Source organism: Oncorhynchus mykiss, chromosome 5 (genome assembly GCF_013265735.2).
Source record: "Oncorhynchus mykiss isolate Arlee chromosome 5, USDA_OmykA_1.1, whole genome shotgun sequence".
NCBI classification, from domain to species: domain Eukaryota; kingdom Metazoa; phylum Chordata; class Actinopteri; order Salmoniformes; family Salmonidae; genus Oncorhynchus; species Oncorhynchus mykiss.
In genome coordinates, this window is record NC_048569.1 from 3,545,034 (window position 1) to 3,557,614 (window position 12,581).

The following is a 12,581-nucleotide window of genomic DNA, read 5'->3' on the forward strand; positions in this document are numbered from 1 at the left end:
ACTATCTAAAGGGGTGTGAATACATTCTAAAGGGGTGTGAATACTATCTAAATGGGTGTGAATACTATCTAAAGGGGTGTGAATACATTCTAATGGGGTGTGAATACTATCTAAATGGGTGTGAATACATTCTAAAGGGGTGTGAATACTATCAAAGGGGTGTGAATACTATACTATCTAAAGGGGTGTGGATGCTATCTAAAGGGGTGTGAATACTTTCTAAAGGGGTGTGAATACTATCTAAAGGGGTGTGAATACTATCTAAAGGGGTGTGAATACTATCTAAATGGGTGTGAATACATTCTAATGGGGTGTGAATACTATCTAAATGGGTGTGAATACATTCTAAAGGGGTGTGAATACTATCAAAGGGGTGTGAATACTATACTATCTAAAGGGGTGTGGATGCTATCTAAAGGGGTGTGAATACTTTCTAAAGGGGTGTGAATACTTTCTAAAGGGGTGGAGATAGTGTGGTGGAGAAATCAGAATTAGCTAATTAAGATGTCTTATCTGCAGAATATGCTTATGTGATTCAACTGTTAAACTCTCGTTGTTTCCTTTCGGACCCTTGTGATGACGGCTGTACTTCCACCCTCTTATGGGCCTGTCACCTTGGGCCCAGAGAGTGGAGCTGTCAGGTTTCTCTACCACATGTCCCTGTTGCTATGCCGAATATCAGAAATAGAATAGGGCAAAGGAGGTCAGAATGTTTCCTTCTGTGAATACGTGTCTATACCTATTGCAAACCATGTGAAGGGATGGTGTGAGTAATGGGAACCGGGCACTTGTCTCCACAATGTCTGTACGTCAGTCACACCCTTCTTGGGCCTTGGGGGAGATTGTCCTCTACCCTGGTTCATTTTTAACAAGGTGGAAACTAAGTAACAACAAATTCACTTTTAAGATCTTAGTACTGAAAATATATATATATATATATCTTTCTTCCTGGAGCCTAAGGTCTGGCACAGGATGTGTGGGTTTAGTGTCTGGAGCCATTGTACGTCATCTCTGAGGTTGCACCTATCCTGAGGTAGTAGATAACCCAGAGGCTCCACTCCACTCAGTGGGCTCTGACTCTATCCACTCTGTGTGCATGTTGTGACGGCTCCCGTACTAATAAGTACAATAAAGATTTTTGATCAGGTATAATTGGTGATTGGTTCTGGCTCTCCTCATTTGGTAGTTAAGATACTATCTAAAGGTGTATGAAAACTTTGCAAACACTTTCTAAAGGGGTGTAAATACTACCCTAAATGGGTGTGAATACTGTCTAAAGGGGAGTAAATACTACCTAAATGGGTGTAAATACTATCTAAAGGGGTGTGAATACTGTCTAAAGGGGTGTGAATACTGTCTAAAGGGGTGTAAATACTATATAAAGGGGTGTAAATACTGTCTAAAGGGGTGTAAATACTGTCTAAAGGGGTGTAAATACTGTCTAAAGGGGTGTAAATACTGTCTAAAGGGGTGTGAATACTATATAAAAGGGTGTGAATACTATCTAAAGGTGTGTGAATACTATCTAAAGGGGTGAGAATACTGTCTAAAGGGGTGTGAATACTATCAAAGGGGTGTGAATACTGTCTAAAGGGTGAGAATACTGTCTAAAGGGGTGTGAATACTGTCTAAAGGGGTGTAAATACTGTCTAAAGGGGTGTGAATACTATATAAAAGGGTGTGAATACTATCTAAAGGTGTGTGAATACTATCTAAAGGGGTGAGAATACTGTCTAAAGGGGTGTGAATACTATCAAAGGGGTGTGAATACTGTCTAAAGGGGTGAGAATACTGTCTAAAGGGGTGTGAATACTATCTAAAGGGGTGTAAATACTGTCTAAAGGGGTGTGAATACTGTCTAAAGGGGTGTAAATACTGTCTAAAGGGGTGTGAATACTATATAAAAGGGTGTGAATACTATCTAAAGGTGTGTGAATACTATCTAAAGGGGTGAGAATACTGTCTAAAGGGGTGTGAATACTATCAAAGGGGTGTGAATACTGTCTAAAGGGGTGAGAATACTGTCTAAAGGGGTGTGAATACTATCAAAGGGGTGTGAATACTATCTAAAGGGGTGTGAATACTATCTAAAGGGGTGAGAATACTATCTAAAGGGGTGAGAATACTATCAAAAGGGGTGTAAATACTATCTAAAGTGGTGTGAATACTATCTAAATGAGTTTGAATACTATCTAAATGAGTTTGAATATGATCTAAAGTGGTGTGAATACTTTCTTAAGGGGTTCTAATGGGGTGTGAATACTTTCTAAATGGGTGTGAATACTATCTAAATGGGTGTGAATACTTTCTAAAGGGGTGTGAATATTTTCTAACGTGGTGTGAATACTATCTAAATTAGTTTGAATACTATCTAAATGAGTTTGAATACGATCTAAAGTGGTGTGAATACTTTCTAAATGGGTGTGAATACTTTCTTAAGGGGTGTGAATACTATCTAAATGGGTGTGAATACTATCTAAATGGGTGTGAATACTATCTAAATGGGTGTGAATACTTTCTAAATGGGTGTGAATACTTTCTAAAGGGGTGTGAATACTTTCTAAATGGGTGTGAATACTTTCTAAATGGGTGTGAATACTTTCTAAATGGGTGTGAATACTTTCTAAAGGGGTGTGAATACTATCTAAAGGGGTGTGAATACTTTCTAAAGGTGGGGGGGTACTAAGCTAACATATTGACACACACACACACACAAGCAAACAGACAGACAGAGAGGCAGGGGTATGGTGGGGTGCAGGACGGACTCAAGCCCACGAGTAGCCTGGTCAATAGAGGGATTGTGTCGCTGCAGCCATGAGAATCCCAATACCTCATGAAACTGCAGAGACTCAACTAGCAGGAATTGGATCATCTCGCTGTGGTTTCCTGACACTTGTAGGTTGATGGGGTGGTAATGGTGGGTGACCCGGCCTATAGAGCGCCCGTCCAGTGGTTCAACATCCATGGGAATGGAGAGGGGATGAGTGGGGATGCCCAGCTCGACGCCAGGGTAACGTCCATAAGACTCACATCGGCCCCCAATTCGATGAGCAGCTGGAGAGACTTGGACTGGTCACCCCACAGCAGGGTAGCATGGAGAGGGGGGCGAGTAAGGGGAGAAGAACAATTATCTTTCTCTTTTGTCTTCTCTCCTCTTGACTTGGCTTGTCTTCTCTTATCTTTCTCTTGGATTATCTTCTCGCGTCTTCTTGTTTTCTCTTGTCTCTCTCCTCTTCTTTTTTCTCATCTCCTCTCTTGGCTTCTTTTCTCTTCTCTATCTTGACTTGGCTTGTCATCTCTTCGCTCCTCTCGACTTTTCTCTGCTCTTCACTAGGCTTCTCTCCTCTTCTCTTCTCTCCTCTCCTTTCCTCTAGGCTTGTCTTCTCTCTTTTTCTCTAGGCTTGTCTTCTCTCTTTTCTTCTAGGCTTGTCTTCTCTCTTTTCCTCTAGACTTGGTTTCTCTCCTTTCCTCTGGACTTGGCTTGTCTCCTCTCCTCTCCTCTTGTCCTCTTGTCCTCTCCTCTTGTCTCCAGTGTTATCACAAAATTTGAAATTGTGTTTTTTACATTGGGTAAAAATAGAGACTCAGCTAGAAAAGTATATATCATACACCACAGTTGAGGAACAATGGGAACGTAATTCTGCTTTGAAAGTTGCTATACTTGTACCCTCACTTTTGAGAAAATGGCCCTTGAATGTTTTGGTATAGCAGCTCACTGTGACCATTTTACTCACCCTAGCAGAGCTGGTTAGGCTGTTTTAATGTTACCCAGAAGGCATTTCTGCACTTCTGTGAAGTAGTGACGAGCGATATATGTCTAGTTTCCTGAAACGAGTCACATACAGTTACAATGTGCCATATGATATACATATAATCTGATGTAAGACATTTTCTGAAGGGCCCTTAGAAGTTGTATTGGGATATGCATCTTAGATCACCTGGGTTTGACTTTGTAATGCTGTAACTCGAGCCCCTCCCAGTAGGCTATGGGTTGTGTTAGCAGAGGATCAAACCCAGAGGTACTGTCTGAGGTACTGACTGTCAGACAGAGAGAAAGACAGCGGTAGTGGTGGTGGTGGTCTACCTTTTGGGAGAAATCTAAGAGGAAGGAAACATAAACCAAACTGACAGTACATTCCTGTGGCGTGTGGATAGTACACAGGGATTCATCCCAAATGACACCTACTGTACAACCTTTATAGAGTCCTGCTTCACTTTATAGAGTACTGCTTCCCTTTATAGAGTCCTGCTCCCCTTTATAGAGTCCTGCTCCCCTTTATAGAGTACTGCTTCCCTTTATAGAGTCCTGCTCCCCTTTCTAGAGTCCTGCTCCCCTTTATAGAGTACTGCTTCCCTTTATAGAGTACTGCTCCCCTTTATAGAGTCCTGCTTCCCTTTATAGAGTACTGCTCCCCTTTATAGAGTACTGCTCCCCTTTATATAGTACTGCTCCCCTTTATAGAGTCCTGCTTCCTTTTATAGAGTACTGCTTCCCTTTATAGAGTCCTGCTCCCCTTTATAGAGTACTGCTCCCCTTTATAGAGTCCTGCTTCCCTTTATAGAGTACTGCTCCCCTTTATAGAGTACTGCTCCCCTTTATAGAGTACTGCTCCCCTTTATAGAGTACTGCTCCCCTTTATAGAGTACTGCTGCACTTTATAGAGTACTGCTCCTCTATATAGAGTACTGCACCCCTTTATAGAGTACTGCTCCCCTTTATAGAGTACTGCTCCTCTGTATAGAGTACTGCTCCCCTTTATAGAGTACTGCTCCCCTTTATAGAGTACTGCTCCCCTTTATAGAGTACTGCTCCTCTGTATAGAGTACTGCTCCCCTTTATAGAGTACTGCTCCCCTTTATAGAGTACTGCTCCCCTTTATAGAGTACTGCTCCCCTTTATAGAGTACTGCTCCCCTTTATAGAGTACTGCTCCCCTTTATAGAGTACTGCTCCCCTTTATAGAGTACTGCTCCCCTTTATAGAGTACTGCTCCCCTTTATAGAGTACTGCTCCCCTTTATAGAGTACTGCTCCCCTTTATAGTACTAGTGTAGGACACAACATGGGTTCTTATAGTGAATGTCTCTGACCTGTTTTCCAAGGCAGAGTAAGAGAGACAGGGCTTGGTCATCTTTACCTTAGAGACAGCCAGAGAGACAGAGATCCAAACAGACAGTCAGACAGACGTCACTGTGTTCGTGGTCCCCCGACATGATTATCAGTCCTCTGCCGGTACCTGTCTGTCCCTGCCTGTTACGCCCTGTCTGACCCTGTCTGTCCCAGAGGGCATCGGGCCAGCCTCACCATGGCACAAAGACACCAGAGAAACATGAATGGTTGAGTTGATAACAAAGGAGACAGAATTACTCCGGCAATCAGATGTCACTTCTTCAAAGGAATCATTAAAATAAACTTAGAGTAGTATCTGGACAAAAAAAGAACCTTCCAAGACTCTGAGAATTATGGTAATATGATGGCTATGAATATGTCCTGGATGATCTACACACACACACACACACACACACACACACACACACACACACACACACACACACACACACACAGTCTATAACATGTTAATCACTGAAGAGGAATTATCAACAGTGAAGTAGTCTGAAGTTGAGCTGTGCTGTTATAATTCAGTCATTTTATATCAGTATATATTTGACCCGCTTCTATTTTTCTCTTCACATCAACATCAAGAATCCTAATTGGGTCCAAGCTTTGAACAGTGAACTATAAAGCCCTAATTGACCTGCTACGGAGCTGTATCTACACAATAAAGAAAGGAAACCGCTGCACACTGCTACTCATGTTCCCAGGGGATTCTATTATAACAACGTTTCCACCCGTAGGTCTTCATCCATAACCCACCCGTAGGTCTTCATCCATAACCCACCCGTAGGTCTTCATCCATAACCCACCCGTAGGTCTTCATCCATAACCCACCCGTAGGTCTTCATCCATAACCCACCCGTAGGTCTTCATCAGGCATCTACATCCCACCCGTAGGTCTTCATCCATAACCCACCCGTAGGTCTTCATCCATAACCCACCCGTAGGTCTTCATCCATAACCCACCCTTAGGTCTTCATACATAACCCACCCTTAGGTCTTCATCCATAACCCACCCGTAGGTCTTCATCCATAACCCACCCTTAGGTCTTCATCCATAACCCACCCTTAGGTCTTCATCCATAACCCACCCTTAGGGTCTTCATCCATAACCCACCCGTAGGTCTTCATCCATAACCCACCCGTAGGTCTTCATCAGGCATCTACATCCCACCCGTAGGTCTTCATCCATAACCCACCCGTAGGTCTTCATCCATAACCCACCCTTAGGTCTTCATACATAACCCACCCTTAGGTCTTCATCCATAACCCACCCGTAGGTCTTCATCCATAACCCACCCTTAGGTCTTCATCCATAACCCACCCTTAGGTCTTCATCCATAACCCACCCTTAGGGTCTTCATCCATAACCCACCCGTAGGTCTTCATCCATAACCCACCCGTAGGTCTTCATCAGGCATCTACATCCCACCCGTAGGTCTTCATCCATAACCCACCCGTAGGTCTTCATCCATAACCCACCCTTAGGTCTTCATCCATAACCCACCCTTAGGTCTTCATCCATAACCCACCCGTAGGTCTTCATCCATAACCCACCCGTAGGTCTTCATACATAACCCACCCGTAGGTCTTCATCCATAACCCACCCATAGGTCTTCATCCATAACCCACCCTTAGGTCTTCATGCATAACCCACCCGTAGGTCTTCATCCATAACCCACCCGTAGGTCTTCATCCATAACCCACCCATAGGTCTTCATCCATAACCCACCCGTAGGTCTTCATCCATAACCCACCCGTAGGTCTTCATCAGGCATCTACATCCCACCCTTAGGTCTTCATCCATAACCCACCCTTAGGTCTTCATCCATAACCCACCCGTAGGTCTTCATCCATAACCCACCCGTAGGTCTTCATCAGGCATCTACATCCCACCCTTAGGTCTTCATCCATAACCCACCCGTAGGTCTTCATCAGGCATCTACATCCCACCCTTAGGTCTTCATCCATAACCCACCCGTAGGTCTTCATCAGGCATCTACATCCCACCCTTAGGTCTTCATCCATAACCGACCCGTAGGTCTTCATCCATAACCCACCCTTAGGTCTTCATACATAACCCATCCGTAGGTCTTCATCCACATCCCACCCATAGGTCTTCATCCATAACCCACCCGTAGGTCTTCATCCATAACCCACCCTTAGGTCTTCATCCACATCCCATCCGTAGGTCTTCATCTACAACCCACCCTTAGGTCTTCATCCACATCCCACCCATAGGTCTTCATCCATAACCCACCCTTAGGTCTTCATCCACATCTCACCCTTAGGTCTTCATCCATAACCCACCCTTAGGTCTTTATCCACATCCCATCCGTAGGTCTTCATCTACATCCCACCCATAGGTCTTCATCCATTTCCCACCCGTAGGTCTTCATCCATAACCCACCCTTAGGTCTTCATCCACAACCCATCCATAGGTCTTCATCCATAACCCACCCTTAGGTCTTCATCCACATCCCATCCGTAGGTATTCATCTACATCCCGCCAGTAGGTCTTCATCAGGCACCCACACCCCACCCTTAGGTCTTCATCCATAATCCACCCTTCGGTCTTGGATAGGGAGCGTTGCTGCACAGCAATTTTCAGGTCTCTCCAGAGATGTTCGATCGGGTTCAAGTCCTGGCTGGGCCACTCAAGGACATTCAGAGACTTGTCCCAAAGCCACTCCTGTGTTTTCTTAGCTGTGAGCTTATGGTCGTTATAGCGTTGGAATGTGACGCTTCTCTCTAGAGCAGGTTATCATCAAGGATCTCTCTGTACTTTGCTCCGTTCATCTTTCCCTCGATCCTGACTAGTCTCCCAGTCCCTGCCGCTGATAAACATCCCCACAGCATGATGTTTCCACCACCATGCTTCACCATAGGGGTGGTGCCAGGTTTCCACCAGACATGACACTTGACATTCAGGCCAAAGAGTTCAAGCTTGGTCATCAGACCAGAGAATCTTGTTTCTCATGGTTTGAGAGTCTTTAGGTGGCTTCTGTCTGGCCACTCTACCATAAAGGCCTAATTGGTGGAGTGCTGCAGAGATGGTTGTCCTTCTGGAAGGTTCTCCCATCTCCACAGAGGAACTCTAGAGCTCTGTCAGAGTGACCATCGGGTTCTTGGTCACCTCCCTGACCAAGACACTTCTCCCCCAATTGTTCAGTTTGGCCGGGCGGCCTTGGCGGTTCCAAATTTCCATTTAAGAATGATGGAAGCCACTTTGTTCTTGGGGACCTTCAATGCTGCAGAAATGTTTTGGTGCCCTTCCCCAGATCTGTGCCTCAACACAATCCTGTCTCGTAGCTCTAGGGACAATTCCTTCAACCTCATTGCTTGGTTTTTGCTTTGACATGCACTGTCAACTGTGGGACCTTGTATAGACAGGTGTATGCCTTTCCAAATCATGCCCAATCAATTGAATTTACCACAGGTAGAAACATCTCAAGGATGATCAATGGATACAGGATACACCTGAGCTCAATTTCGAATCTCATAAGCAAAGGGTCTGAATACTTATGTAAATAAGGTAGTTGTTTTTTATTTTTAATACATTTGTAAAAATGTCTAAAAACCTGTTTTCGCTTTGTGACTATGGGCTATTGTGTGTAGATTGCTGAGGAAATGTGTTAATTTAATATATTTTAGAATAAGGCTTTAACGTAACAAAATGTGAAAAAAGTCAACAGGTCTGAGTACTTCCCGAAGGCACTCTATATTGACATCACTTCCTGAAACGGGAGATAAAAATATATACAATAGGTTCAAAATATCTGTCACAATTACGCATGGAGTCAGGAAGCAGGTGCAGAAGGAGAGTTTAATAACAATGATGAAAGGCAAATGAACAAACAGGAGATGTGTACTGAACATGAAAACAAACCAATACTGTGTGATGACTGAGGCTTCTGAGGGCCAAATAAAGGGAAGGTGATCAAGGTGATGATGAAGGTGTGCGTAATAATGGAGAGTAGGACCGGTACTTTGTGGTCCGTGTCGTCGAGTGCTGGAGAGGGGGAGCGGGTGTAGGCGTGACAATATCAACATTCAATATATCACAATATATGACCATACACAAGGAATGTGAACAATATTTCAAGTAATATACAATATTCAATTTGGGTTAAAAAAATAAAAATAAATCACACAATCATTTTGACATTTTGGAACCATAAAAACGGTTTGAGGTCAAACTGAAATAAATAAATAAATGTAAAAACTCCTCGTTAGGGCCAAGAGGAGAAAGCGTGTTCAGCCTGTGGATCCAGAAAGATCCCCTTTGAAGAAGTTTCCTCTCAATGCCCCCCCCCCCCCCCCCTGCATGACATCTTGACCATTTCTATTCTCAGAGAGCTGATAGAATGTCCAGCTGGTACAAAATGAACCAGATATTTTGTCTCCCCTGTCTGTATGTTGCTGCGATGCTCACTGATCTGTGTCTTAAGGCTTCTACTTCTACTTCAAAATGCAAATAACATTGGTGGACATGAAGATAATTCGACCTTTGATCTTAATTCTTTGTCCTGTGCGGGGGTAGGTAAAAGTCACATTTACATTTAAAACTGCATTGAGCACATTGGCCACGTTTTCAAGTACCATCCGGAACCTTGTTCAAGAAAAATGTCCCTTTTCGTCTGGTGGATTTAGCAGATGTAACCACGTTGTCTTTTGAAGACCATATGGTTTATCTTTAAAGGTTTCAGTTGTCAGTTAGTATCAGTATCAGTAATATACCAGTGCTTCCTGATGATGTCTTTAAATGCCCTCCCCGATGGTGAGTATTGGGTAAAGCATGATGAGACATGTTCTGGTGAGTATTGGGTAAAGCATGATGGGACATGTTCTGGTGAGAATTGTGTGAAGCTGCTTTTTCGTTACTTTTGTTTGAAGGCTTTACAACTGTTAGCCTTTCAAAACCATCATTGGCATGTTTTACTTACGTTTGTACCCTGGTGTACATTTACTTTGCAACGCTCGCAAATGCGATGCAAGCGGTGTGGTCAGCATGTCAGACTTGCTTTCAATGAGAATGACAGATCTACAACTCAGATGTGTGGATTTTTTTCAGGTTGCCCAAAAAAGTTACATATTGCAGTTTTAAATAACTAAAACATAGTCTTTGCGTCTTCATGCCCCTTTGTTTAGACAATCCTAAACTCAGTTCAGGAGAAAAATGTGTTTTAACAAATCACACAAAAGTAGGGGTTGACATGATTTTTAAATGACTAACCTCTGTCCTCCATACACACAACATATGTAAGGTCCCTCAGTCAACTGTTGAATCAATCACAGATTAAAGTACAAAGACCAGGGAGCTTTTTTTGAAAGCCTCAAGAAGATGGGCAGTGATTGGTAGATGGGTAACAATAACAAATCAGACATTGGATATCTCTTTAATGACGGTCTAGTTAACATACAAAGGTACTGTCATCCTTCTGAACTGAGCTACAGGACAGGAATGAAACTGCTCAGGGATGTTATCATCAGGCCATTGGTGATTTTAAAATGACTACAGAGTTCAATGGCCGTGATGGGACTGAAGATGGATCAACAACATTGTAGTTACTGTGAAAAGAACACAAATATACAAAATGTTCTAAAAATACGGATCTGGTATGCAACAAGGCACTAAAGTAAAACTTCCAAAAAGATACATGATAAAGGAATACACTTTTTAGCCTAAATGCAAAGCCTTATGTTTGGGGCAATCCAGCACATCACATCACTGAGTAACTGCCTCCTTATTTTTCAAGCATGGTGGTGGCTGCATCATGTTATGGGTATTCTTGACATCGGCAAATACACAGGAGTTTTTCAGGATAAAAAGAAACAGGATGTGACTAAGCACTGGCAAAACCTACAGCAAAACCTGCTACACCAAACATGGGAGGAGGATAGCATTTGGGGAATAGGTAGGACAGTGTTTGCCTAAATGGAGGATATCCTCTTGGGGGGGAAAGTGCTTGTCTAAGTGGTGTGTCTGCTTTTGGCCTGCAGTGTATTCTCACATATTCAATGGTTAGCTGACTCACCAAATCAACCAAGGGGGAGAGTACAACAACAACATAGAACCACAATCTGCAGGACAATACAACACCATAGAATCACCCTTTGCCATGTGTAGGCCATGTCATCTGATGAAGCGCTCCATCACTCTCCTTCCTGGTCAAATAGCCCTTACACAGCCTGGAGGTGTGTTTGGTCATTGTCCTGTTGAAAAATTATAGTCCCACTAAGCCCAAACCAGATGGGATGGCGTATCACTGCAGAATGATGTTGTCACATTCTGACCTTAGTTCCTTTGTTTTTGTCTTTGTTTTAGTATGGTCAGGGCGTGAGTTGGGGTGGGCAGTCTATGTTGGTTTTTCTATGTTGGTTTTTGAGTACGGCCTAGTATGGTTCTCAATCAGAGGCAGCTGTCAATTGTTGCCCCTGATTGAGAATCATACTTAGGTAGCCTGGGTTTCACTTTTGGTTTGTGGGTGTTTGTTTCCGTGTGAGTGTTTGGGCCACACGGTACTGTTTCGGTTTGGTTTGTGGGTGTTTGTTTCCGTGTGAGTGTTTGGGCCACACGGTACTGTTTCGTTTTGTTCACATCGTTTATTGTTTTGTTCCAGTGTTCAGTTTGTTTATTAAAAAGCCATGAACACTTACCACGCTGCACCTTGGTCCTCCTCTCTATCTCCAGACGACATCTGTTACAGCTGTGGTAGCCATACTGGTTAAGTGTGCCTTGAATCTGTTAATTACTCCATCAATCTACATCATATGTCAGGTTTATCAAAATCAGGGTAATCTCACTCAGATTTATCTACAAAATAATTTAATGTTCAAATCGGTTTACCAGTGCAGTTAGATTAACAAGAATTTAAGCTTTCTGCCAATATCAGATATGTCTATGTCCTGGGAAATGTTCTTGTTACTTACAACCTCATGCTAATCGCATTAGCTTACATTATCTTAACCATCCCGTGGAAGAGTGTGCAAAGCTGTCATCAAGGCAAATGTTGGCTTCTTTGTAGAATCTCAAATATAAAATATATTTAGATTGGTTTTATACTTTTTTGGTTACTACATGATTCCATATGTGTTATTTCATAGTTTTGATGTCTTCACTATTACTCTACAATGTAGATAATAGTACAAATAAAGTAAAACCTTGGAATGAGTAGGTGTGTCCAAACCCTTGACTGGTACAGTACATCTATTTTTTTATAGTACAACTGATCAGTAGCACTTGAAGTCCCCACAAGAATAGTAAACAAACTGGGGACATTTTGTTTGTCCCGACAAGGTCAAATGCTATTTCAAGGAGGTTTAGGGTTAAAGTTAGAATTAGTGTCAAGGTTAGAATTAGGTTTAGGGTCAGGGTTAGGAGTAATGGTTATGGTCAGGGTTAGGAGTAATGGTTAGGGTTAGGGGTTAGGAGTAATGGTTATGGTCAGGGTTAGGAGTAATGGT

The 12,581-nt window shown here is 42.9% G+C and overlaps 1 protein-coding gene across 1 annotated transcript in view; it reads left to right on the forward strand.

Moving 5' to 3' along the window:
- The first annotated feature begins 2,914 nt into the window (after positions 1 to 2,914).
- Positions 2,915 to 12,581, forward strand: part of grin3a (glutamate receptor, ionotropic, N-methyl-D-aspartate 3A) — an 87,168-nt gene continuing 77,501 nt past the window's right edge. Inside the window, exon 1 of the mRNA XM_036976532.1 lies at positions 2,915 to 3,010. Within this exon, the coding sequence (XP_036832427.1) occupies positions 2,915 to 3,010 (96 nt within the window). The remainder of the gene's footprint in view (positions 3,011 to 12,581) is intronic.